Source organism: Salmo salar, chromosome 20 (assembly GCF_965601325.2).
Source record: "Salmo salar chromosome 20, fSalSal1, whole genome shotgun sequence".
In the NCBI taxonomy this organism is placed as follows: domain Eukaryota; kingdom Metazoa; phylum Chordata; class Actinopteri; order Salmoniformes; family Salmonidae; genus Salmo; species Salmo salar.
This window is the reverse complement of record NC_138310.1, coordinates 38,112,269-38,140,253: the sequence shown is the minus strand read 5'-3', so window position 1 is coordinate 38,140,253 and position 27,985 is coordinate 38,112,269. Positions and strand designations below refer to the sequence as shown.

The 27,985-nt window shown below is 41.6% G+C and overlaps 2 protein-coding genes across 2 annotated transcripts; both read left to right on the top strand.

Annotated features, from left to right (window-relative positions):
• Window positions 1-7: 7 nt before the first annotated feature.
• c20h5orf34 (chromosome 20 C5orf34 homolog) lies at window positions 8-15,587 on the top strand. The gene is made up of 11 exons (XM_014161808.3): window positions 8-342; window positions 422-511; window positions 752-1,048; window positions 1,179-1,447; window positions 1,582-1,683; window positions 1,902-2,022; window positions 4,830-4,921; window positions 5,214-5,283; window positions 5,383-5,465; window positions 5,632-5,678; window positions 11,943-15,587. The coding sequence occupies exons 1-11, from the start codon at window positions 133-135 to the stop codon at window positions 12,149-12,151; spliced, it is 1,590 nt and encodes a 529-aa protein (XP_014017283.2). The 5' UTR covers window positions 8-132; the 3' UTR covers window positions 12,152-15,587.
• Window positions 15,177-27,985, top strand: LOC106580587 (FYN-binding protein 1). Its single transcript, XM_014161805.3, has 18 exons — window positions 15,177-15,298; window positions 16,528-17,410; window positions 17,668-17,776; window positions 20,688-20,761; window positions 20,994-21,016; window positions 21,401-21,447; window positions 23,071-23,224; window positions 23,304-23,463; window positions 23,571-23,706; window positions 23,836-23,855; window positions 24,040-24,088; window positions 24,408-24,445; window positions 24,630-24,690; window positions 24,801-24,900; window positions 25,180-25,342; window positions 25,426-25,456; window positions 25,614-25,648; window positions 27,807-27,985. Exons 2-18 carry the CDS (start codon window positions 16,555-16,557, stop codon window positions 27,827-27,829), a joined length of 2,079 nt encoding a protein of 692 aa, XP_014017280.2. The 5' UTR covers window positions 15,177-15,298; window positions 16,528-16,554; the 3' UTR covers window positions 27,830-27,985.

The following is a 27,985-nucleotide window of genomic DNA, read 5'->3' as shown; positions in this document are numbered from 1 at the left end:
AGTAGAAGAAGCAGCAGCAGCAGCCAATAGGAGCACACCTTGTATGTTGCGGGAGTTTTGTTGTTGACAACAACGCTGCTAAATGTGATTTTGTTTACTATCTAGCTAGCTAGAATATATAAAATAACGTTTATGATGACCAGCAGCAACACTAATATCAGTTTGATGATCATGTACAAGGATGATTCGGTGGACGTCCGTTACGTAGATGATTCCCGTTTGCACTTGTCGCCCTGTGGCTCGGAGTTCATGTTGGAGAAAGCCCCTGCACGATCTGCACATCCTCTTCAGTCTAGTGAGAAGGTTCGACAGAGGACCAGGTTCGCCACCAGCAGCTACAAGGTAGCTAACATCAGCAGAACCCAATCTCATAATAAAAACAACCCATGTGTTTGCCAATCCTAATTTGTCATTATTCTAGGACCTGATGCTTGGTGCTTTGGAGTTCAGGAACGAGTATGCAACACGACCTTACCTGCCTGAAGAACTCATCCCAGACGACCACAGAAAGGTAGCTAGCTAACACAGTTTTGCTAACTATTCGTTTTTTTGCAGAAGAAAGGAATTAATTACCACATTATGCCTACACTTAATTTTTGTGTAATTGGGACATTTTTAAATCGTCAAATACACGTCACACAATTTCCCCTGTCTAACAGGACATTATTTTGCCCACAGTTGTCCACATACCACAGGAAACTACCTAGTTAACCTTTCACCATTGAGAATGTGCTTTTCACCTGTCTTACAGCAGGTATTCAGCATTGACCCCGAGGTGGAGTGGCCTGCATGTTATTCCTGTACTGCTGAGGTGGGATTGAACCGAGAGACCGTTGTCAGTTCAGTGAAGCGGAGGGCCAGTCTGCTGCTTTCTTCCTCTGGAGAGGAGTTCTCTGTAAACTTCACCTGCAGACTTAGTCACAACCAACACCACAGGCCTCGGAGCCGAGACCCAAATAGGTCTGTCACTGAACACACACAGCAAGACAACCAAACCTGTAGGCCAAAGACTCCATCTCAACAGAGTAGCGCCTGTGCTGAACAACAGGTAAGGCTTGCAATGCTCAAAGTGCTCCGGATTCTTGAATGTTGTTTATTTTTTAATTACAATGTCAATGTGGTTGTGTGAAGCCAATGGTAAGTTTCTTTATTATTCTGACAAACTTCTATATTCTAAGCCAGGAGAGGTATACCTGTCCACCAGAGTGGTCCAGCACCACTCTGTCTCCTGTGTTCCTCTGGTGTGGCGCTACCCTCTGTCTCTGGCCCTTCGCCTCTGGCGCGCCCAGTCCCAGCCCTCTGGAGAGAGGAATAGGGGGGAGACAGAAGAAGAGACAGCCAGGGGGAGAGACCAGACTGAGAGAGCAATGACAAACACATCTAGAGGAGAGAGGTCTTACCTGCCCCAAGCCCTGTCTCTCAGATGCCCTTCCCCTCATCAGCACAGGTTGATTGATTGATTCATTTTATTTTATGATATGAAACTAGACAAAGATATTACTGCCGAAACTAGTAGTGTATAATTACCTCCATGTCAACATCTACCAGTAAACTGTAGAGATGCATGTATTTTTACTGTAGGTGGAAGTTCAGATACTCTCTGGTCCAAGATGAACAGGAGGCAGACCAAGACCTCCCTACTGAGTTGGTTAAAGTGGTGTGGTGCCAAGGGGTGCTGTACAGGTACCTTTCTGCAGGATGATATGTATTTACGTGACTTGATTTGAACAGGCTAAGGTTTCTTGTTATATAGATGATTAGTAAATGAGATACTATATTCATAAAACATAGAAAGCATGTGACATCTCAACTGTTTAAAAAAGGTTTGTTGACCAACCTTGTGTCCAGTTATTTTCTTCTGTCTAACCATTACAGTCTGTCTGTGTGTTTCTCCTGTCCAGGATAGTGGATGGAGCCATCCCAGTCGTGGAGGTTTCTCCAGGGGATGGTTCAGTCATCAGGTCTAACGGAGTGCTGGCCAGCTACTTCACCCACCACAGAGCTGGCCCTGGGCCTGGGGAGGTACAATACGTCACCTAATCCAGGGTTTCTGTTAGCCGGTAACAGCCGGTTTTTGGCCAATAAAAAAAAATAAAAATAATAATAATAATAATAGAAAAGCCGATTTAATAAAATTGGCACCGGCCAATTGTCCGGGAGAAGAAAAAAATCGCATTGTGAAATACTGCTTTTTGGCCTATTAATTGATGGAAATACATTTGAAGTCGGAAGTTTACATACACCTTAGCCAAATGCATTTAAACTCAGTTTTTCACAATTCCTGACATTTAATCCTAGTAAAAATTCCCTGTCTTAGGTCAGTTAGGATCACCACTTTATTTTAAGAATGTGAAATGTCAGAATAATAGTAGTTATTTATTTCAGCTTTTATTTCTTTCATCACATTCCCAGTGGGTCATAAGTTTACATACACTCAATTAGTATTTGGTAGCATTGCCTTTAAATTGCTTAACTTCGGTCAAACGTTTCGGGTAGCTTCCCACAATAAGTTGGGTGAATTTTGGTACATTCCTCCAGACAGAGCGGGTGTAACTGAGTCAGGTTTGTAGGCCTCCTTGCTCACACACACTTTCAGTTCTGCCCACAAATTTTCTATAGGATTGAGGTCAGGGCTTTGTGATGGCCACTCAAATACCTTGACTTTGTTGTCCTTAAGCCATTTTGCCACAACTTTGGAAGTATGCTTGGGGTCATTGTCCATTTGGAAGACCCATTTGCGACCAAGCTTTAACTTCCTGACTGATGTCTTGAGATGTTGCTTCAATATATCCACATAATTTCCCTTCCCCATTATGCCATCTATTTTGTGAAGTGCACCAGTCCCTCTTACAGCAAAGCACCCCCACAACATGATGCTGCCACCCCCGTGCTTCATGGTTGGGATGGTGTTCTTCGGCTTGCAAGCATCCCCCTTTTTCCTCCAAACATAACGATGATTATTATGGCTAAACAGTTCTATTTTTGTTTCATCAGACCAGAGGACATTTCTCCAAAAAGTACAATCTTTGTCCCCATGTGCAATTGCAAACCGTAGTCTGGCTTTTATATGGCGGTTTTGGAGCAGTGGCTTCTTCCTTGCTGAGCGGCCTTTCAGGTCGATATAGGACTCGTTTTACTGTGGATATAGATGCTTTTGTACCTGTTACCTCCAGCATCTTCACAAGGTCCTTTGCTGTTGTTCTGGGATTGATTTGCACTTTTCGCACCACAGTACGTTCATCTCTAGGAGACAGAACGCGTTTCATTCCCGAACGGTATGATGGCTGCGTGGTCCCATGGTGTTTATACTTGCGTACTATTGTTTGTACAGATGAACGTGGTGCCTTCAGGCATTTGGAAACTGCTCCCAAGGATGAACCAGACCCGTGGAGGTCTAAAAAAAAAATCTGAGGTCTTAGCTGATTTCTTTTGATTTTCCCATGATGTCAAGCGAAGAGGGACTGAGTTTGAAGGTAGGCCTTGAAATACATCCACAGGTACACCTCCAATTGACTCAAATGATGTCAATTAGCCTATCAGAAGCTTCTAAAGCCATGACATCATTTTCTGAAATTTTCCAAGCTGTTTAAAGGCACAGTCAACTTAGTGTACGTAAACTTCTGACCCACTGGAATTGTGACACAGTGAATTATAAGTGAAATACTCTGTCTGTAAACAATTGTTGGAAAAATTACTTGTGTCATGCACATAGTAGATGTCCTAACCAACTTGCCAAAACTATAGTTTGTTCACCAAAAAATTGTGGACTGGCTGAACAACTAGTTTTAATAACTCCAACCTAAGTGTATGTAAACTTCCGCTCACGTGCGGTGCCCTTTTGACAACAGTGTTTTCCCGCTAATTATGGAACGAACATTTGCACGTAGTCTACTGCCTTGTGCGCATTGCTATCTCTTAAACTATTATATCAGCATTTTAATTTAAACGTTCTAATCTGTTGCATCACTCAATAGCTTAAAAAAGATCTACGTAGCCTAGTCCTATTGGTTGTATGAATTTAGGATCTATCGTCCTACAACTGTCCCAGAGTCTGTTTTGAAATAGGCTATTTTTCTCGACAAGCTGACCAATAGAACAGGTTAACTTTTCTACCATGGGGATAGTAGATTGACAGGCTAGTGATTTTGCGGTTCGGTGCTTGTCTTGTTTCCTGAGGTAAAGTAAATGCGGACAGTTATTCTCACATCTTCAAAGTGAAAATCAGAATTGGGTAAGAAAGACCGCACGTCGTTGCATCCTAGACTTACGTGTTCTGTTAATATGAATTAATAATTATCTAAATGTGATTTCTGTCATTCTGAGCACCGTGAGTGGACGTCCTAATCAGGTTACGCACTCAATGCATATGGGTCCAGTAAATATCTTACATTTCCTGTAAATTAAAATCCTTTCGGTCTAATGTCCTGCTCCACATTTTCCTACCAGAAACCCTGACCTAATCACGCTTTAAAGTGACATATTTACTCTTGAGGGTACCCGTACAATAGCTGTTGGTATTTCCTTAAGACTTGTGCTACCCAGTGTTCACCCTGTAATTTGAACCCTGCACAGTGTAGCAGTCTGCCATGTCATTTATGCTGGCTATATCCTGTCATGTGCTTACATGCAGTAGAAAGCCATCTTTTGTTATTACCATATCATACTGATTTTATGGCAGTAAAGACTTTTACAGATGCTTCCATGATTAATTGTGGAATCTTAAAACAGTTTTGGGATGCTGACACTCATCTAATAGGAGTTCCAGTATGTGTGTAGTTATGTTTTAGGACCGACTGATAGCATTGCTCATGTTCTGGTGTTTCCCTCAGGTAAAGGATGTGATGTACCACCTGAGCAGCCTCCCCCCTGACACACCTGGGCAGGTCTACTCTGTGTGCTCTATGGTGACTCGAGCCAGCAGGTGAGGTACTACCGTAGACCTGGACCACCTCTGATGACTACGGCTAGCACACCTCTAGACTTCAGGCAGTGCTACTACCTTGTTATTAATAATCAGTAACATTTGAATAAATTAGTTACTGTAAATCAGCAAAACTCTTCATGGTTGTGGCCAATTCTCTTAACTTCAAATTCTATTCATGAGTACCATCCAATATTATTGCCTTTGAGTTTTTTTGAGTTTGCAAGAAAGGCATTTGACTGTAATTGTGCATGTAACATTAAAAGTTGAAAGTGAAACATTGTTTTGACAGGATCCTGAACGGCTACAACCAGGCCAGACACTCTCTAAAGCTCCCTGTTACACAGAGCTGCTTGAACCAGGTTAGACCATGCACATGTTTCATCCATCCATACAGTTGTGTGTGTTAGTCGTTTGTGTATTGCTGCATTGAGATGCATTGTATTTCTCTCTCTGTGCAGGAGACCAGTTCAGAGCCCTTTATACAGGAAGTACACATTTCTGAGTCTGGTTACATTAATACCACTGAAACAAGACAAAGCAGGTAAGATAAAGCAGGTCTGTGTACCAAAATCATCGAAGTTTAGACATTAATGCTCAGCTATGTTGTATTGAGTGAAATGTCTTTTTAAATGGTGGATCTGTAAGTGTTGCGCTTGCTAGCATAGCAATTTTTTGCTTAGTAATATATTATTTGTTTTCTGTTTCAGGCCTAACTGTGTTGCTGAAGAGCTGGAGAAGATCAAACGCTTCAACTGTATCCTTAGTGTCACTATTCTGGGTGGCTTTTATGGGTAATAAGCCAGGGTAGGGTACATAACTGTTTCTGAATTCTACAACACTGTCTACGTCGTTGTCTTTAGCAAGACAAGACAACACCACATTGGCTTTGGAAGAAACAGACCAGGCTAATGCATCCAGGCTAACAGCTACGGTGCCATCAGAAAGTATTCAAATCAAATTTATTTGTCACATACACATGGTTAGCAGGTGTTAATGCAAGTGTAGCGAAATGCTTCTGCTTCTAGTTCCGACCATGCAGTAATATCTAACAAGTAATATAACCTAACAATTTCACAACAACTACCTTATACACACAAGTGTAAAGGAATGAATACGAATATGTACATACAAATATATAAATGAGTGATGGCCGAACGGCATAGGCAAGATGCAGTAGATGGTATGGAGTACAGTATATACATATGAGATGAGCAATGTAGGGTATGAAAACATTATATGAAGTAACATTGTTTAAAGTGGCTAGTGATACATTACATCAAGATGCAGTAGATGGTATAGCGTACAGTATATACATATGAGATGAGCAATGTAGGGTATGAGAACATTATATAAAGTGGCATTGTTTAAAGTGGCTAGTGATACATTTAATTATATCAGATGGCAAGATGCAGTAGATGGTATAGCGTACAGTATATACATAAGAGATGAGTAATGTAGGGTAAGTAAACGTTATATAATATAAAGTGGCTAGTGATAAATTGATTACATCAATTTTACCATTATTAAAGTGGGTGGAGTTGAGTCAGTATGTTGGCAGCAGTCACTCAATGTTAGTGATGGCTGTTTAACAGTCTGATGGCCTTGAGATAGAAGCTGTTTTTCAGTCTCTCGGTCCCAGCTTTGATGCACCTGTACTGACCTCGCCTTCTGGATGTTAGCGGGGTGAACAGGCAGTGGCTCGGGTGGTTGTTGTCCTTGATTATCTTTTTGGCCTTCCTGTGACATCAGGTGGTGTAGGTGTCCTGGAGGGCAGGTAGTTTGCCCCCGGTGATGCGTTGTGCAGACCTCACTACCCTCTGGAGAGCCTTACAGTTGTGGGCGGAGCAGCTGCTGTTCCAGGCGGTGATACAGCCCGACAGGATGCTGTAAAAGTTTGAGTGTTTTTAGTGACAAGCTGAATTTCTTCAGCCTCCTGAGGTTGAAGAGGCGCTGCTGCGCCTTCACCACGCTGTCTGTGTGGGTGGACCATTTCAGTTTGTCCGTGATGTGTACGCCGGGGAACTTAACTCTCCACCCTCTCCACTACTGTCCCGTCAATGTACATAGGGGGCTGCTCCCTCTGCTGTTTCCTGAAGTCCACGATCATCTCCTTTGTTTTGTTGACATTGAGTGTGAGGTTATTTTCCTGACACCACACTCCGAGGGCCCTCACCTCCTCCCTGTAGGCCGTCTCGTCGTTGTTGGTAATCAAGCCTACCACTGTAGTGTCGTCTGCAAACTTGATGATTGAGTTGGAGGCGTGCATGGCCACGCAGTCGTGGGTGAACAGGGAGTACAGGAGAGGGCTGAGAACGCACCCTTGTTGGGACCCAGTGTTGAGGATCAGCGTAGTGGAGGTGTTGTTATCTACCCTCATCACCTGGGGGTGGCCCGTCAGGAAGTCCAGGACCCAGTTGCACAGGGATGGGTCGAGACCCAGGGTCTCGAGCTTAATGACGAGTTTGGAGGGTAATATGGTATTAAATGCTGAGCTGTAATCGATGAACAGCATTCTTACATAGGTATTCCTCTTGTCCAGATGGGTTAGGGCAGTGTGCAGTGTGATGGCGATTGCGTCGTCTGTGGACCTATTGTGGCGGTAAGCAAATTGGAGTGGGTCTAGGGTGACAGGTAGGGTGGAGGTGATATGGTCCTTGACTAGTCTCTCAAAGCACTTCATGATGATGGAAGTGAGTGCTACAGGGAGGTAGTCATTTCAGACCCCATACTTTGTGTGTTACAGCCTGAATTTAAAATGTATTACATTTAGATTTTTTTGTCACTGGCCTACACACAATACCCCATAATCTCAAAGTGGAATCAGGTTTTTCGAAACAAGTATTCAACCCCTTTGTTATTACTAGCCTAAATAAGTTCAGGAGTAAAAATGTGCTTAACAAGTCAGATAATAAGTTGCATGGACTCACTCTGTGCAATAATAGTGGTTAACATGATTTTTGAATGACTACCTTATCTCTGTATCTGTTCATGTTTCCAAGTTTCAGTTATCTGTAAGGTCCCTCAGTCGAGCAGTGAATTTCAAACACAGATTCAACCACAAAGACCAGGGAGGTTTTCCAATGCCTCACAAAGAAGGGGACCTATTGGTACTGTAGATGGGGGGAGACATTGAATATCCCTTTGAGCATGGTTATTCATTACACTTTGGATGGTGTATCAATACACCCAGTCACTACAAAGATACATTTAACCTTTATTTAACTGGGCAAGTCAGTTAAGAACAAATTCTTATTTACAGTGACGGCCTACAGGCATCCTTCCTAACTCAGTTGCCGGAGAGGAAGGAAACCGATTAATACATTATTGGCCGATATCCGATATTTTCCTTGCCCAAAAAAGCGATACCGATATAGATTTTTTTGCAGCCTTTTAAGCATTCTAGTACAGTTAAATAACTGAACACACACACATGGATGCAGCGGTCTAAGGCACTGCATCTCAGTGCAAGAGGCGTCACTACAGTCCCTGGTTCGAATCCAGGCTGTATCACATCCGGCCGTGATTGGGAATCCCATAGGGCGGCGCACAATTGGCCCAGCGTCGTCTGGTTTTGGCTGTCATTGTAAATGAGAATTTGTTCTTAACTGACTTGCCTAGTTAAATAAAGGTTACACACACCACACCACACTGACCAAAAAGTTATTTTGTTGGCATTTACGTACATCCCCATTACCAGTAAAACATCATCAAAACCTATTTCTTTCACTTGCTGTGCTGTTTTGTTGTTCATTTGTTCAGTCTCAACCAGGATTTCATCATACATATCAAGCAGTGAAGTTTCAGCTCTGTCTGTCCGTGGCCTCTCTTCCTCGGTGCGCACTGTCACTGTGTCTGTTTCCATCTTGTCCAGCTGTGTATGTTAACATTTCACGTGAACTCTGGTTCTTGTCTGCATCAAGCATGGTGGCGACACAGTAAATAGGCTTAGAGAGAATGCCACCGAATCGCTTGTTCACAGCCTGGAGTACTTTTTAAGTTTTAACCCCACGGTCTGTGTGGGCAGTTTTGTTGAGCAGGCGTTTCACTGCCATGACAGAGGGTATCACGTCTGCTGCAGACGCAGTTGATGGGTTTATTTCTCCAGTCAGTTGTTCAAATGGCGCTAGGAGTGTGTTCATGTTTCAAACATGTTCTCAAATGCCATTGAAATGGCATCAGCGGTATGAAAACCAGCACATTCTTGAGCATGCAATACGGCTTTCCTCAGTATGAAATCCTCATCGACCCACTGTGCTGTCAGACTCAGCATACTCATGGGGCTGACATCGCTGGTCCAAATGTCAGTCGTGAAGCTAATAGCATTGACGCCCATAGTAAGTAGCTCATAGATGTGCATTTCAACAATACTGTGTAACTCCGGTAGGGCAACATCTGAAAAATAGTGCCTACTTGGTAGTGTGTACCGTTGCTAGACCAGTCGGCTAAAGCCAACATCATCCACGACAGAGAATGGTTGATTGTCAAGGGCATGAATTCCATTATCTTGGTGTTAATGGATTTCGCCTTTGAGTTGTCTTGCTGACATGTTCTTACTCTTTCAAATGACTGTTCAACTTGAACTTGTTTAGTTGTTGTAAGTGTGCTCTTACTAAAGTATATTACTATTACTATTTTCTACTTTTGTTCTGTGTAGCGCTGTATTTTTCGTGGCGTCATTACGTCATTTACTTACGTTATATTACGTATCCACGTCAGCTTTGATATCGGTTTTGCACATCGGCGTTAAACTAGACATCGGGCCGATGTTGGTATTTTTAGCTAATATCGGCTGATTTCCGATATTCTCACCGATATATCGTGCATCCCTAATTGCAGCCTTATTCTAAAATGTATTAAATTGTTTTTTCCCCCTCATCAATCTACACACAATACCCCATAATGACAAACAAAAACAGTTTTTTTGAATTTTTTGCAAATGTATTAAAAATATAAAACAGAAATATTACATTTTCATAAGTATTCAGACCCTTTACTAAGTACTTTGTTGAAGCACCTTTGTCAGTGATTACAGCCTCCAGTCTTCTTGGGTATGATGCTACAAGCTTGACACATCTGTATTTGGGGAGTTTCTCCCATTCTTCTCTGCAGATCCTTCCAAGCTCTATCAGGTTGGATGGGGAGTGTCGCTGAACAGCTATTTTCGGGTCTCTCCAGAGATGTTTAATCAGGTTCAAGTCCGGATACTGACGTGTCCCGAAGCCACTCCTGCGTTGTCTTGGCTGTGTGGTTAGGGTTGTCCTGTTAGACTGGGGCAAAGTTTCACCTTCCGAGGTCCTGAGCGCTCTGGAGCAGGTTTTCATCAAGGATCTCTCTGTACTTTGCTCCGTTCATCTTTCCCTCGATCCTGACTTGTCTCCCAGTCACTGCCGTTGAAAAACATGCCCAAGGCATGATGCTGCCACCTCCATGCTTCACCTTAGGGATGGTGCCAGGTTGGCATTCAGGCCAAAGAGTTCAACCTTGGTTTCATCAGACCAGAGAATCTTGTTTCTCATGGTCTGAGAGTCCTTTAGGTGCCTTTTGGCAAACTCCAAGTGGGCTGTTGTGCCTTTTACTGAGGAGTGGCTTCTGTCTGGCCACTCTACCATACAGGCCTGATTGGTGAAGTGCTGCAGAGATGGTTGTCCTTCTGGAAGCTTCCTCCATCTCCACAGAGTAACTCTGGAGCTCTGTCAGAGGTTTCTTGGTCACCTCCCTGACCAGGGCCCTTCTCCCCCGATTTCTGAGTTTGGCCGGGCGGCCAGCTCTAGGAAGAGTCTTGGTGTGTTCTTGGGGACCTTCAATGCTGCAGACATTTTTCTGTGCCTTGACACAATTCTGTCTCGGAGTACTACGGACAATTCCTTTGACCTCATGGCTTGGTTTTTGCTCAGACATGCACTGTGTCAACTGTGGGACCTTACATAAACAGGTGTGTGTGCCTTTTTCAATTCAATTGAATTTACTACAGGTGGACTCCAATCAAGTTGTACAAACATCTCAAGGATGATCAATGGAAACAGGATGCACCTGAGCTCAATTTAGAATATCATAGCAAAGGGTTTGAATACTTAAGGTGTATTTCATCAATTTTAGAATAAGGCTGTAAGGTAACAAAATGTGGAAAAAGGGAAGGGATCTGAATACTTTCCGAATGCACTGTACATCCTGTTTGCAACATGGCACTAAAGTAATACTGCTGAAAATGTGGCAAAGCAATTCATGATTTTTCCTGAATGCAACGTGTTATGTTTAGGACAAATCCAAATACAACACATTACTAAGTACCCCTCTCCATATTTTCAAGCATAGTGGTGGCTGCATTATGTTATATGTATTCTTGTAATAGTTAAGCACTGGGGAGATTTTGAGGATAAAAAATAAACAGAATGGAGCTAAATCCAGAGGAAAATCTGGTTGTCTGCTTTCCACCAGACACTGGGAGATGAATTCACCATTCACCAGGAGAATAACCTAAATCAGAAGGCCAAATATACACTGGAGTTGCGTACCAAGAAGACGGTGAATGTTCCTGAGTGGCTGAGTTACAGTTTTGACTTAAATCTACTTAACAAATCTATGGCAAGACCTGAAAATGGTTGTCTAGCAATGATCAACAACCAATTTGACAGAGCTTGAAGAGTTTATAAAATAATAATGGGCAAATGTTGCACAATCCAGGTGTGGAAAGCGCTTAGAGATTAGAGAAATCACTGCCAAAGGTGCTTCTACAAAGTATTGACTTCGGGGTTTGAATACTTATGTAAATTAGATATTTCTGTTTTTAATTTTCAACACATTTGCAAAGAGTTCTACGAGCATGTTTTCACTTTGTCATTGAGAGGTATTGTGTGTGTGTGTAGATGGGTGAGGGGGAAAAATATCAATTTTAAATTCGGGTTGTTACACAATGTGAAATAAGTAAAGTGGTATGAATATTTTAAGGCACTGCACATGTCCTTGATTAACAATAGGCTAATCAGTGGATGATCTGTGTTCTTTAACCAGCTCTACCCAGTTCTGTTGGAGAACAGTCATCTTCTTAGAGCCCAGAAGGGTTCTACAGTGGTGGGCTGTGGTTCTAAAGAGCACGTGGCCCACTGTGAGCCGGTCAGCGAGAGCATCGCGGAGGCCCTCCAGAGAACCTCGAATACCATCCAGGATATCGACAACCTCCTCTCAGCCACAATACTTTCTAGAGACACCGTCATGCAGGGCAGCGGATAATACAGTCCTGCGTGATGTTGGGTTTACTGTCAGAAAATACTTATTGCAAATGAGGAACATGTGAAGCAGTCAGAATGATGAATTGGTTTCAGTTTCACTAAGTAAGCATTGTCAGCATCAAATGCAACCGTCATCTAGTGGCAGTTTCATTGCTTCCTTATTTACAGTTGAAGTACAGACTGCAGGAAAAATAAAATAGTTTTCCATGATTGTGAGGCTCAGATATAGGTCATGGTGTCTAACACTGTCCTCCAGCTCGGCAACAGCCTCCACCCATGTGTGGTTAGACATAGGGGTTAGACCAGACTCAACTGAAAGAAGATGGATGTGGTGTGTTGAAGCTAGGCAACAGTTTGTTGAAAAATACTTATTGTCCATCTTATTGCAATTCCTGTACTGTCTTCATCTGATATCATGAGGCGTATTGTACAACGACAATCACAAGTAATAACAATTTTAAGTCATCTGTCGTGTCCATTTGAACTGGTTGTCAGTGCTCTTCAAAGTGTACAGTTTAAGTGCCATGATTCCCCATTTTTAATCACTCATCAGTTCATGGTGGTCTCACTTCAGTAGGACTGAAAAGAATAACTGAAGGAAGTGGCTGGAAATGACTAATGTTTTGTGTTGTGCTATACAGGATGTGTGTCATTTATACTCTACAAGGTGTTGAAAGCGTTCCACAGGGATGCTGGTCCATGTTGACTCCAATGCTTCCCACAGTTAAGTTGGCTGGATGTCCTTTGGGTGGTGGACATTCTTGAAAGACCCAGCAGCGTTGCAGGTCTTGACACAAACGGTGCACCTGGCACCTACTACCATACCCTGTTCAAAGGGACTTAAATCTTTTGTCTTATCCATTCACCCTCTGAATGGCACACATACACAATCTATGTCTCAAGGCTTAAAAAACCTTCTTTAACTTGTCTCCTCCCCTTCATCTACACTGATTGAAGTGGGTTTAACAAGTGACATCAATAAGGGAGCATAGCTTTTATCTGGTTCACCTGGTCAGTCTGTCATGGAAGGATGTTTTGTATTCGTAGTGTATGTTCATGAATAAAGCCAAACTGTTCAGAATGTCTTACAGTAGAATAGGCTAGTTGTGTTTTTGTGGTGTGTATTTTGTAACTTTTGTACTGATGATGTCAGTGTGTTTAGTAACTGTTGTACTTTAGAAAATGCTGTTGAATATCTAAACCAGATATGGGAGGGACTGTAGAAACTGTAGAGAGCTGTGATGAAAAACACTTGTATTACTGCTTTCTCCTCAGAGAATCATGGTGGTCACACTTTCTTATGTCACTTAAATTATTATTATTGTCAATTATTAAGTGACAAAAATGATGGCTAGACCACATCAAATCAATTATTTTCCTACAAGCCTATGGATTGCTTACACATAGAAAAGGAAAAAGTATTCATCCTCCTTGGTGTTTTTCCTATTTTGTTGCATTACAACCTGTAATTTAAATAGATTTTTATTTGGATTTTGTGAAATGAAAAAAATAACTTGTTCCAAAAAATTCAAAATGGAAAAGTGGTGCGTGCATATGCATTCAACCCCTTTGATCTGAAGCCCCTAAATAAGATCGGGTGCAACCAATTACCTTCAGAAGTCACATAATTCATTAAATAAAGTCCACCTGTGTGCAATCTAAGTTTTATGTGATCTGTCACGTGATCTCCTATGTGGCTCAGTTGGTAGAGCATGGTGTTTGCAACGCCAGGGTTGTGGGTTCGATTCCCACGGGGGACCAGTACGGAAGAAAAAAAATGTATGAAATGTATGCATTCACTACTGTAAGTCGCTCTGGATAAGAGCGTCTGCTAAATGACTAAAATGTAAATGTAAATCTCAGTATATATACGCCTGTTCTGAATGCCACGAAGCAAGCCGCATCATGAAGACCAAGGAGCTTGCCAAACAGGTCAGGGACAAAGTTGTGGAGAAGTACAGATCAGGGTCGGGTTATAAAAAATTATCCAAAAAGTTGAACATCCCACGTAACACCATTTAAATCCATTATAAAAAAATATGGCATCACAACAAACCTGCCAAGAGAGGGCCACCCACCAAAACTCACGGACCAGGCATGGAGGGCATTAATCAGAGAAGCAATAAAGAGACCAAAGATAACCCTGAAGGAGCTGCAAAGCTCCACAGTGGAGATTGGAGTGTCTGTCCATAGGACCACTTTAAGCCATACACTCCACAGAGCTGGGCTTTACGGAAGAGTGGCCAGAAAAAAAGCCATTGCTTAAAGAAAATTAAAAAAATTATTTAAAAAATACTAAATACAGGGAAATTCTTGAGGGAAACCTGTTTGTCTTCCAGAGATTTGAGACTGGGACGGAGGTTCACCTTCCAGCAGGACAATGACCCTAAGCATACTGCTAAAGCAACACTCGAGTGGTGTAAGGGGAAACATTTAAATGTCTTGGAATGGCCTAGTCAAAGCCCAGACCTCAATCCAATTGAGAATCTGTGGTATGACTTTGCTGTAAACCAGCGGAACCCATTCATCTTGAAGGAGCTGGAGCAGTTTTACCTTGAAGAATGGGCAAAAATCCCAGTGGCTAGATGTGCCAAGCTTATAGAGACATACCCCAAGAGACTTGCAGCTGTAATTGCTGCAAAAGCGGCTCTACAAAGTATTGACTTTGGTGGAGGGGTGAATAGTTATGCACGCTCAAGTTTTCTTTTTTTTGTTGTCTTATTTCTTGTTTGTTTCACAATAAAAAAAAATATTTTGCATCTTCAAAGTGGTAGGTAAATCAAATGATACAAACCCCCAAAAAATCTATTTTAATTCCAGGTTGTAAGTCAACAAAATAGGAAAAATGCCAAGGGGGGTGAATACTTTCACAAGCCACTGTACTATTGGCTCAAAGCAGCTACGGTTTGGTAGTTAAAATGCCAATGTATGTCAGTTGCTATGACAGTGGTTGTGTTCATATAAACTGTGTACAGACTGCCGATAGCACTTCTCATTTCTCACCTCCCTTGATCAGAATAGTAATAGCCCATACACTTCCTGTGTATGTATAAAAATCATAGGTCTTTGTAAAGGATAGTATTACATTGTCTCCAGACCCACACAAGGCCAGGGCTATACAGTGTATGGAGAAACGTGGACAGATTAGGTGAGTGCTTGTGTCAGGGTGGATGCCATGGGAGGAAATTGATTTTTGAGTGTGTATATCTACAAAGTCTAAAGAATTACTTTCCCAAAGAACGTTCTGGTTTATTTGAAGTTACCTTTTAGTTAATTATCTTATTTCTGATGTATGCCATGGTTGTGGACGTCTCTTACAGATATTTGCCTGCCAAATAAAGCTGAAAGGAAACCTTTTTAATAAGGACTGTTAGAACGAGTCATTGAGTCACATGTATTAATGTATTTTGCTGTGAATTAAAGGTATGGGTAAAATATGGCTGCATCTGTATCCCAATGGTCTAAAGAGGAATCATCTTGTCTCCTCACTGATTGGAAAGTACTGGACAGGCAAAATCAACATCACCTTCGTGGTTTCATCTGTCCTGTCCTTGGTTTTCAGATCAGTGCAATTAAAGGAGAGGAAGACATTGAGATAAATGTAATACAGTATACACTCCCTTCCGTATTTATTTGGACAGTGAAGCTAAAATGTCTCATAGGAGGCGACAGTACAGAACATCACCTTTTAATTGAGGGTATTTTCATGAATTCATACATATCTGATTTATCGTTGAGAAGTGAAAGAACTTTATGTTTCTGCTCCCCCCATTTGAAGAAGTCATCATGAGTACTCTGACAAATTCACTCATAGTGTATTAAAGTAGTCAAAAGTTGAGTATTTTGTCCGATATTCCTAGCATGCAATGACTACATCAAGCTTGTGACTACATACTTGTTGGAATCATTTGCTGTTTGTTTTGGTTGTGTTTTAGATGATTTTGTGCCCAAAGGAACAGAATGGTGAATAATGTATCGTCTAATTTGAGTCACTTTTATTATAAATAAGAATAGATGTTTCTGAAAAATTCTAAATTAATGTGGATGCTACCATGATTATGGATATTCATGAATGAACGGTAAATAATGATGAGTGAGAAAGGTACAGAGGCACAAAGATCATACCCCTGAAAAGATGCTAACCTTCCCAGTTATTGGTAATGGTGAGAGGTTAGCTTTTTTGGGAGGTACGATCTTTATTCATGTTTTTTGAGGGTATGACCATCATTATTTATGATGAATTCATGATTTTCCGTAATCATGGTAGCATCCACATTAATGTAGAATTGTTCAGAAACATCTTCTATTCTTATTTACAATCAAAGTAACGCCAAAATGACACAATGTATGTAATTCTCTCACCATATTTCTACCCAGGAGGAAAGATCAGACGTCAGGGCTCTTATGGCTCGTTTCAACACAGGAGAAGGCAGCCCCGTGGAGGGAGGGGTTCACCCTAAACTGGCATCCCACTCCAGCCTCTCCACTAGTTCCCCTCTCTTAGCCAAGCTAGCTGCCCTGGAGAAGAGTCGATCAGGAGAAGCCCTGACCATCACTAACTCCCCTGCAACTAAGCCTGTGTTTCAGAAGAAATTTGAGACCGCAGCCAGAGAAGATGTAGGAACCTTGTTCCCCAAACCCCAGTCCTTCAAACCCAGGCCTTTTGAGACCATCAGGGACACAAAGTCTTCAGGGCCTGAGTCCTCTTTCACCATACCTCCACTGAAAAGACCTCCTGTCAACACAGCCTTTCTGGACAACAAGGTCAAACCGGCTCTGGCCTCAGGCTCAGCCAAACCCCCGTGGGTAAAGGACAGTGAGTCAGAAAACACAGCTACAGTCCCTAAACTGCCCTTAGCCCTCAAACCAAAGATCTCCATGTCATCACTGCAGTCCAACCTTGACCAGGAGACCCTGAAGGAACATCCAACACCATCCACCCCCAAATTGCGCCCGATCTCCATGTTCAAATTCGTTCCACCCCACACCCAGCAGAACTCCCTCTCTAGACAGGAAAGTGAAGCAAGCCTCCAAACTTTGAACTCTAGCAAATGTATGCCTCCCCAACCTCCTCTCACTCTGAAACCCAACTTCCTGACAGCGCAAGCTGCAGCGAAGGATGGACTGGTCCCTCATGAAGAGAATGATGATCCCTCTGCCCCTAAGAAGAAACCCCTGCCTAATGTGTTTTCTCTGGGGGACCCTCCTCTGAAACCCAACAGGCCTCCCCATGTTACCTTACAGAGGTTTAGGACTGAAGGTGAGATCTCTTCTCCTTTCCTCTATGTACACCCGAAATACATTAAAACCTAATTATTGTGTCTAGTTGACATGTCACAAGACCCAGTCCTCTTCCTTAAATATGTCATCATGTCTCATAAAGAGAATGACAGAATCAGAGGTAGAAGCTAAGGCACAGATCTAGGATCAGCTTACCCTCCTCAAATTCTAACCTTAACCATTAGGAGAAAACATGCACAACAAGCATGGTTCTATTGCTTTGTTGTTGTGTGACAGGTCCTGAGTTGAGCGCAGCGGGGCCTCCTCCTTGTCCTCTTGCTCCCCACACCAGCAGTTTCCCTGCACCTCTGACACCCTGCCTCCTCTCTAACTCCCCTGCAGCTATGTAAGTACAATACTTGGCTTATGAGAATCACCGATTCAAGAAGAAACTCCTTACAGCATACAAACGTTAACCACCATAGGCTAACTCACTAGCGTACCACACACCCCTATAGCCTCCCCCCACGCGCGCGATACGCCACTGAGCTAATTTCTATATTTAGGTTGTCACAGGAAGCTACTGGGGTTCTTAATATCACATACTTACTGATATCATACACAGACAAAAACATATGGAAGGAACTGACACACTGTAGACTTTTGGATGTTATTCCCAGTGTTGTAGTACTCAAGTCCGGTCTCGAGACCAGATATTGAGTGTCTCTATTTTGTCTCGGTGTCGGATACTCGGTCTTGACTAGTCTCGGACAGTGAGGACTCATAATTTCTTCAGGAACCAGCCGAGACCAGCAGAGTAAAAAAACAGCTTCCATTCAGTCAGCCATAAAATCGCTTCGCCGGTCCAAATATATACACTCCTTTTTGAAACATGAATATCTTGTGGACTATTGAAACCTGGGATTCCTTCCTTACTCGTACCATTACTGTCCTTTATTTTCATGAAAGAAATATGCTCAAACTTTTTCCCAAAATTCCTTGACTCGCTGGTAGGGAAGAGTAGGGGAAATTGTTGAAGGTTGTGCATTCACTATAAGTAAAGGGGAGACAGGGTGAAATTTTAACAGTCTTTAAATCTATTATAGACATATTTGCACAGTGGCAAACCTATTGGACCTAGGCCTTCAGTGTGTGACAGGCTCATGATGCGGAAAGGACAGCAACCATAATACCAGCTCACTCAAGTATTAGAGTGCATTTTTTGTAAAACACAAAGGGTCAGTGGTGTAGTGGAGGCTATACATAGGTATACGTCCTATACCCACTTTCTTTTCAGTGGGCATTGCCTATACACCCTTCTTAATCCCTTCTGTTGCATCTCAAAGTAGTGTAGTGATGGTATACGACGTATTAATGATGTAGTAGGCTACAATAGAGAAATCATGCACAAAGTAGCCTACACAATCAGAAAGCACGTGAAATGAATTAACATGCGCGCAGCACATATAGCCTAGTTTCAACTGAATATCATCTACAGGCAGGAAGAGCGCGAAGCTCTCAACTGGTTTTCATGGAGCAGCTCACAGAAGAATGACATCGGTAGCTGGTTGGTAGGAAAGACGTTTCAACATATTATATCCAACAGTAAATGCGAACTAATGCAACATTGGGTAATCAAACCGTGCATTGAAAACGTTTGGTCAACAAGTCTTGGTTAGTTGGCTATTTGTGATGTGTAATCCAGTCATCATGTGCTGTTTGCATGAACATTTCTAAAGGTTTTCCCCAAAAAACCTTCCCAATTAAATGTTGACTGCAATGTAGGCCTACCTGACAGAATGATATAATGCTGATTTGTATCATTTGTTTTGCTCAATTGAATTAAAGGGCAACTATATCCTCCCCCCCAAAATTCTAGATTTTTCCCAGACATCAACAGTGGTCTCCTGGTGTGGTTTAAGCATTGCTGTTGACTTACAACATCACATTTTTGGCGTTATTTTGAGAGTGAAAACCTGAAAAATCCAATAGGATTTTTCCCAAGGGCGCCTTTGCTTCACACAGGACCCACTTTTCCAGGCACAACTACACCACTGCATAGGCTCGATGGAAAGACAGCAGTCCATGCACTCGGACATAATAAGCCAGTAGGTCCCAATCATAAGAATACAAAAACACAACCATTGGGTAAGCATTTCCCAATCGAAATGTACAACTATTACTTCCCATTGCAAAAAACATTTCACGTTTAGCACACAAAGTAACCACTGATCTAAAGTTTAAATGCAACAATGTGTTTCACACACACAAGTTATTTTCAAAGAGATGGTTATCAACAGTATGTGAGCTTTAATAAAAAACACAGTTCCACCAGATGATGATCATTTGAAACTGAACTTCTTTTTGAAAGTTATTCTTGGGGAGAAGGAGAGAAGCTAAAAAATGAGCAACAACGTCCACTTCGATAACACCCACTGCAGCCGCTGCAAACTAGCCTATAACAAAAGCTAGCTAGTTAATTAAACCGTGGGAAAACCTTTGACCTGTTGGGTCAATTACAAGTCAATGTGATTGGTTGATTCCACTGTCACTCTAAAATGTTTCCCTAATACAGTTGAATGGCAGATGCCTTCTATCAAGTTTCGGATGGCCTAGCCAGTGGCTAACTTAGCTAGCTAGAAAAATATTGATTGGATATTTTTTTCTCTTCAGTTTTAACCTTTTCCGTTCTAACAAAAACTGAAGAGACTAAATCAGAACATCATTGAAATAATATTATTATTATTATTTGTATTATGCTATAAATCCTTAGCCTTTCTCTGAAAGCATAGAAGGTCCTCATTGTTCCCTGCTGTGTTTGAGTTAGTAAACATTTGTAGAGCATCTCTATTTGCCCTCTGCATGCATTTTTCTTTACCATTCTGAATGTATAAAGAATCCATATGTTCTTCTGAAATATTATTACAGAAATACTGGAAATGTTGAACTCTTATTATGGTGACGATTTGACAAAATTACAGTCACGGTCTTGAATTGGACAAAAAAAATTCTGGTCTCGGTCTTGACTCGATCTCAGACCTCTTGTCCCCCTCCCGGTCTTCACTCAGTCTCGCTCCCCCTCCGGTCTTGGTCTTGACTTGGACTTGATTTGCTCCGGTGTTGGTCTTGAATCGGTCTTGCTTTAGGTGGTCTCGAACACAACACTGGTTATTCTTAAATTCAGTTTTTTTTGTGGCCCCCCAACCCCATCAAAGTTGCCCATCCCTGTTCTAAAGTCTTTGGTGTTGTGATAATAACATGAATGACCGTGTGTGTGTGTGTGTGTGTGTGTCTTTCTAACCATGAATGATGATCAGAATCCAGGCCGACCAGGAGGAGAGCTATGACGACATTGGGGTCATGAATCTCCCTTCACCCCTTCCCCCTGGAGGTGCCACTTCCATTCTTACACAACCTCACCTATACGAGCGCTACGGGGCATTGTGAATAATATGTGTAGCTAGGCCCTAAATAATTTGGTGGAACAAAGATGATTGGTTCAAATTAAGAAATAAAAGTGTGTTTAATACTCAATGTTGTGGATATAAGCTAAGACATAAATTATGTCAATAATGAACATATAACTGAATATGATTTATATGTTTGTTTGGTTTTCATTACAGGACATCCCAACCTGAAAATTGAGGTATAATATCCGATTTGCCTGATACCGGTAATATGGAGCCTCGAAACTGTACAACTAGTTACTGCACTGTACATAGCATGCATTTAGACAGGGCACATGATCGGTGTTAAAGTAAGTGTGACACATATAGCTGTAGAAATAACATGCTGGGAGAAAAGAGGAAGTGGTAAAGAGCAATATCGAGACACTTGCGGTATGTAGCTTCAGTAAGCCACTTCTGACTGAAAATGTGTTTGAATGGTCATTTACATATTTAGATACAGTATGTTTACAGTCCACTTCTCTACAACAAGTTTAATCCGTCTTTGATAACAATCATTTCTGTTAGTTTGCAGCTTCACTTTAAAGCTTGATTGTAATATTGTATGTCCCATCCTCTAACAGGCAGAGTTGAGTGAGGAAGAGATGTATGAAGACTTAGAGGAGAGATGGTGAGAGGAATCTTTATCACAGAAAAATAATGAATAGAACATAAAAATATGTTTTATATATAATAGTGACACCTCTGTTGTATTATCATCTAAACTCAGCAAAAAAAGAAACGCCCTCTCACTGTCAACTGCGTTTATTTTCTGCAAACTTAACATGTGTAAATATTTGTATGAACATAAGATTCAACAACTGAGACATAAACTGAACAAGTTCCACAGACATGTGACTAACAGAAATGGAATAATGTGTCCCTGAACAAAAGGGGGGTCAAAATCAAAAGTAACATCCAGTATCTGGTGTGGCCACCAGCTGCATTAAGTACTACAGTGCATCTCCTCCTCATGGACTGCACAAGATTTGCCAGTTCTTGCTGTGAGATGTTACCCCAGTCTTCCACCAAGGCACCTGCAAGTTCCCGGACATTTCTGGGGGGAATGGCCCTAGCCCTCACCCTCCGATCCAACAGGTCCCAGACGTGCTCAATGGGATTGAGATCCGGGCTCTTCGCTGGCCATGGCAGAACACTGACATTCCTGTCTTACAGGAAATCACACACAGAACGAGCAGTATGGCTGGTGGCATTGTCATGCTGGAGGGTCATGTCAGGATGAGCCTGCAGGAAGGGTACCACAAGAGGGAGGAGGATGTCTTCCCTGTAACGCACAACTTTGAGATTGCCTGCAATGACAACAAGCTCAGTCCGATGATGCTGTGACACACCGCCCCAGACCATGACGGACCCTCCACCTACAAATCGGTCCCGCTTCAGAATACAGGCCTCGGTGATAACGCTCATTCCTTTTACGATAAACGTGAATCCGACCATCACCCCGGGTGAGACAAAACCGCAACTCTTCAGTGGAGAGCACTTTTTGCCAGTCCTGTCTGGTCCAGCAAGGGTGGGTTTGTGCCCGTAGGTGACGTTGTTGCCGGTGATGTCTGGTGAGGACCAGCCTTACAACAGGCCTACAAGCCCTCAGTCCAGCCTCTCTCAGCCTATTGCGGGCAGTCTGAGCACTGATGGAGGGATAATGCGTTCCTGGTGTAACTTGGGCAGTTGTTGTTGCCATCCTGTACCTGTCCCGCAGGTCTGATGTTTGGATGTACCGATCCTGTGCAGGTGTTGTTACACGTGGTCTGCCACTGCGAGGATGATCAGCTGTCCATCCGGTCTCCCTGTAGCGCTGTCTTAGGCGTCTCACAGTACGGACATTGTAATTTATTGCCCTGGCCACATCTGCAGTCCTGGGCATCTTTCTTTTGGTGTTTTTCAGAGTCAGTAGAAAGGCCTCTTTAGTGGTTTTCATAACTGTGTTTTTTCATAACAAAGTTTTCATAACTGTGACCTTAATTGCCTACCGTCTGTAATCTGTTAGTGTCTTAACGACCGTTCCACAGGTGCATGTTCATTAATTGTTTATGGTTCATTGAACAAGCATGGGAAACAGTGTTTAAACCCTTTACAATGAAGATCTGTGAAGTTATTTGTATTTTTACGAATTACTTTGAAAGACAGGGTCCTGAAAAAGGGACGTTTATTTTTTTGCTGAGTTTATATGTTTGATTCTCAACCCCAGTATAATTCTTTATCCAACATTTACTCTCTTTCTCTCTCACGACAGGATTGAACAGGAGGCTAAAGGATCGAAAGAAACCAACGAAGTGAAAGGGCAAGAGAAGAAGAGCGACAAAGAGGAGAAGAAACGACTAGAGCAGGAGAAGAAAATGCAGAAAGCCAAAGAGAAGAAGGAGCAAGAGGCAAAGAAAAAGTACAAGGTAAGCAGGATATGCATATATCTGGAGTTATATCTATTACAGCCATGTGTAGTGGAGTAACACATATCCCTGTTTGTAGCTCTCAGGGCCGATTCAGGTGATTCACAAAGCCAAGGCTCAGGTGGAATGTAAAGGAGGAAAGACTGACCTGCCACTAGCACAGGGAGAGACTATAGATATCATACGCATCACTGACAACCCAGAGGGACGTTGGCTGGCCAGGAACAATGAGGGAAACTGTAAGTGTATACACATACAGTAAATACACACATATAAATACACACACACACACACACACCACCCTCTCTCTTCCTGTTCTCACTGCCTCCTCCTTGCTGTGTTGTAGATGGCTATGTACGGACTGAGTCAGTGGGCATTGACTATGACCTTATAAAGGAGCAGAAGAAAGGACCCCTACCTAACCAGTCTGAGAGAAAGCCTGAGATTTACGATGATGTAGGCATCCTGGACAATGCCTGCAGGTAAAATAAAAAAGAAACTAAATGTTAAATGTTAGAGCTTTGAAATGTTGGTTACTTTGTTGTCTATGTGATGTGTCATTGTGACCCATTGGTGTCTATGCTTCAATAGTCTAGATTTTTGTTTTTCAGTGGGGTCAAGGTCCAACAAGGTAAGTCTCATATTGATATTATCTATAATTCATCAGAACTTATAACAGACCAGTAATATAGAAAATTACAAAAAACAACTAGACTGCAGCATATGCAGTGTTCAAAGCATGGAATGTTACTCAGCCGGTCCCATAGCAATAACAAGCCTTTTGCCATGTTGTTATTTTTTTCTTCTTATGACAGCTGAGGATGGTGATATCTATGATGATGTGGATGGATCAAATCAAAATAGGTATATGCAATTATGTAACTATGTGGTGATTTTGTGAATATTTTATGCATCGAGTAGGAATCTTTGTCAATGTAATACAGTTTCTCACTCACGAGGTGTTCCTCATCGTTGCTTAGTATTTGACTGACATCTAGTGGTCAGAAGTATTATTGCAAAAGTGATGCTGGAACAGCGCCGCATTGACACATAGAGCGTTTTTATCCCTTCTCTCCTTTACCTTTATGATTGACCCCTGAAACCTTTTGCATGTATAATCTCAATACAGTGAATACACCAGCTTGATCTTTTTGTTCAATAACTGTTTGATCTTCATTCTCAGATTTCCCCCTCCACTACCTACAGTGTTTAAAGAGGGAGGTAATGATATGATCACTTGTTCACTGGGAAAGTGAACAACAGTCTTCCCAGTTATTTCCCAGTCATATTATTTCCCTGTATTCTTTAAATAAAACCACCATTCTATTTATTGTACTGTATGGTGTGTACTGTGTAATCAAGTTAAAGAAGTGTGTTGCTTCATTGGTCTGTCTTATGTCCATAGACGAGATATATGATGACGTGGAGTCCCAGAGCTTTACTGCCCCTCCTCCTCCTCTCAACAGGTGAGAAGAGGGTCACAGTGCCAGAGTTGGGTCAGCTATACTCTTGAATAGTCACAAATGAGCTTGAAATCAATACCTAAGTTAAATCATTTTGTGTTTCTCCATTTCAGTCCCCCTCAGCTGATACCTAAGGGAAAGCAAGAGGTGATGGACCCCAAGAAGAAAAAGAAGTTTGAGAAAGAGGAAAAGGAATTCAGGAAAAAATTCAGGGTAAAATGTCTAATTGTGACAGGAGAAAGCATAATGACATAATTTAGTTGAGCCTGGCACATTACTGTCTCCCGTCTCGTTTTAAACTATCCATATCTGAATAAAGTAGAAAACCTAAATACAATTAAAAAACATTTTAAAATGACAGAATCACAGTTATTCCCAGATAACATTCTGTTGATAATCAATCGATTTATCTTTTTTATATGGTCAGATTTATATTGTACTTACTTACATGATTTGAGTAGTAGTAACTGTGTTGACATCTTCCACTGTCAGTTTGAAGGGGAGATCCAGGTGTTATATGATGTTACCATAGATCCTACCTTGGACAGTAAGAAATGGGGGAATAAAGACCTACAGTTGAAGCCAGGAGAGGTGATCGATGTCATTGTGAAGCCAACAAACGGCAAACTGATTGGCAGGAATAGAGACGGGAAGTGTAAGTTGGCATCAGTTGTTATGGATGAATTATTCACAATCAAATATGAATGATTAATAGCAATATGTATTCCTCTTTTCTAGTTGGTTATGTGTCCATGGTCAATGTTGCACAGTAAGTTCAAGAGTTATTTCTGTTTGTTGAAATACGCATGCGCTCACTCAAAATATTCACACGTTCACGCACATGTGCGCACACACACACATACACCCACACACACACACACACACACACACAACTAATGTTTTGACATATGATTTTACTTCAACAGGGATGGTGGAGATGTTTATGACGACATAGGAGAAAGTATGTTTTAAAACCATTCTAGAAATGATCTGGTTCACACTTTATTTGGATAGTCCAGATTTTCCATCTGTAGATGCTCTACAGACTATCATACTATCAACAAACTATCAGTTGATAAGAAACTGCTTGCTAAGGTTACGGTTAGGGTTAGGTTTAAAATAAGGGTTGGGGTAATGGTTAAGTATAGGGTTAGGATAAGGGTTAAATTTAGGGTTAGGATAAGGGTTAGGGTAAGGGTTAGAAGAAGGGTTAGGGTTAGAGCTAGGGTTAGTAGATAGTTAGTTTACATGTTACTGATAGTCTGTAGATAGACTATCCAAATAAAGTTTTACCATTATTTGTGACTAACTGTACAACACTTTGTTTAAACAATGACATTGCCAGCTGTACGGACTGCTTTGAAGATATTACTTTGCAGACAAGACAGGCCTACTAACAGAATCAGGCTGATGAAATAATATACAGTTGAAGTCGGAAGTTTACATACACTTAGGTTGGAGTCATTAAAACTCATTTTTCAACCACTCCACAAATGTCTTGTGAACAAACTATAGTTTTGGCAAGTCAGTTAGGACATCTACTTTGTGCATAACACAAATCATTTTTCCATCAATTGTTTACAGACAGATTATTTCACTTATAATTCACTGTATCACAATTCCAGTGGGTCAGAAGTTTACGTACACTAAGTTGACTGTGCCTTTAAACAGCTTGGAAAATTCCAGACAATTATGACATGGCTTTAGAAGCTTCTGATAGGCTAATTGACATAATTTGAGTCAATTGTAGGTGTACCTGTGGATGTATTTCAAGGCCTACCTTCAAACTCAGTGCCTCTTTGAGACCTCAGGAAAACAATTGTAGACCTCCACAAGTCTGGTTCATCATTGGGGGCAATTTCCAAACACCTGAAGGTATCACGTTCATCTGTACAAACAATAGTACGCAAGTATAAACACCATTGGACCACACAGCCGTCATACCGCTCAGGAAGGAGACACATTCTGTCTCCTAGAGATAAACGTTCTTTGGTGCGAAAAGTGCAAAACAATCCCAGAACAACAGCAAAGGACCTTGTGAAGATGCTGGAGGAAATAGGTACAAAAGTATCTATGTCCACAGTAAAACGAGTCCTATATCGACATCACCTGAAAGGCTGCTCAGCAAGGAAGAAGCCACTGCTCCAAAACCGCCATAAAAAAGCCAGACTACGGTTTGCAACTGCACATGGGGACAAAGATTGTACTTTTTGGAGAAATGTCCTCTGGTCTGATGAAACAAAAATAGAACTGTTTGGCCATAATGACCATTGTTATGTTTGGAGGAAAAAGGGGGAGGTTTGCAAGCCGAAGAACACTTTCCCAACCGTGAAGCATGGGGGTGGCAGCATCAAGTTGTGGGATTGCTTTTCTGCAGGAGGGACTGGTGCACTTCACAAAATAGATGGCATCATGAGGCAGGGAAATTATGTGGATATATTGAAGCAACATCTCAAGACATCAATCAGGAAGTTAAAGCTTGGTCACAAATGGGTCTTCCAAATGGACAATGACCCCAAGCATACTTCCAATGTTGTGGCAAAATGGCTTAAGGACAACAAAGTCAAAGTATTGGAGTGGCCATCACAATGCCCTGACCTCAATCCTGTAGAAAATTTGTGGGCAGAACTGAAAGTGTGTGTGAGCAAGGAGGCCTACAAACCTGACTCAGTTACACCAGCTCTGTCTGGAGGAATGGGCCAAAATTCACCCAACTTATTGTGGGAAGCTTGTGGAAGGCTACCCAAAACGTTTGACCCAAGTTAAACAATTTAAAGGCAATGCTACCAAATACCAATTGAGTGTATGTAAACTTCTGACACACTGGGAATGTGATGAAAGAAATAAAAGCTGAAATAAATCTTTCTTTCTACTATTATTCTGACATTTCACATTCTTAAAATAAAGTGGTGATCATAACTGACCTAAAACTGGGAATCTTTACTAGTGTTCAATGTCAGGAATTGTGAAAAACTGAGTTTAAATGTTTTTGGCTAAGGTGTATGTAAACTTCCGACTTCAACTGTAGGCCTACATACATTTATTTTTAATTGTATTTGTTTGGAATCCAATGCATAATAATTTTTCAAACATGGTTCTACTTGTTTATTTTCTTACAGACTGCATTTATGACAATGACTGAGACTTCTGTGTCAGAATGTACTGAGACAACCAGCACTGAACTCTGCAATGCACACTGCAACTGGTCATCTTTATGTTATCTGGTGAAAAAACTGATTACTTCAACTGTTTAATTGATTGTCTTGAAATAACTATAGATAAATGTGCCTTGACTATA

Coding starts and splice junctions, on each gene's coding strand:
- c20h5orf34 (XM_014161808.3), top strand. CDS start 133: ATGATGACCAGCAGCAACACTAATATCAGTTTGATGATCATGTACAAG. Junction 512..751: donor TCCCAGACGACCACAGAAAG/GTAGCTAGCTAA, acceptor CCTGTCTTACAG/CAGGTATTCAGCATTGACCC. Junction 5,679..11,942: donor GAAGATCAAACGCTTCAACT/GTATCCTTAGTG, acceptor AGCTCTACCCAG/TTCTGTTGGAGAACAGTCAT.
- LOC106580587 (XM_014161805.3), top strand. CDS start 16,555: ATGGCTCGTTTCAACACAGGAGAAGGCAGCCCCGTGGAGGGAGGGGTT. Junction 17,411..17,667: donor ACAGAGGTTTAGGACTGAAG/GTGAGATCTCTT, acceptor GTTGTGTGACAG/GTCCTGAGTTGAGCGCAGCG. Junction 25,457..25,613: donor TCCATGGTCAATGTTGCACA/GTAAGTTCAAGA, acceptor TTACTTCAACAG/GGATGGTGGAGATGTTTATG.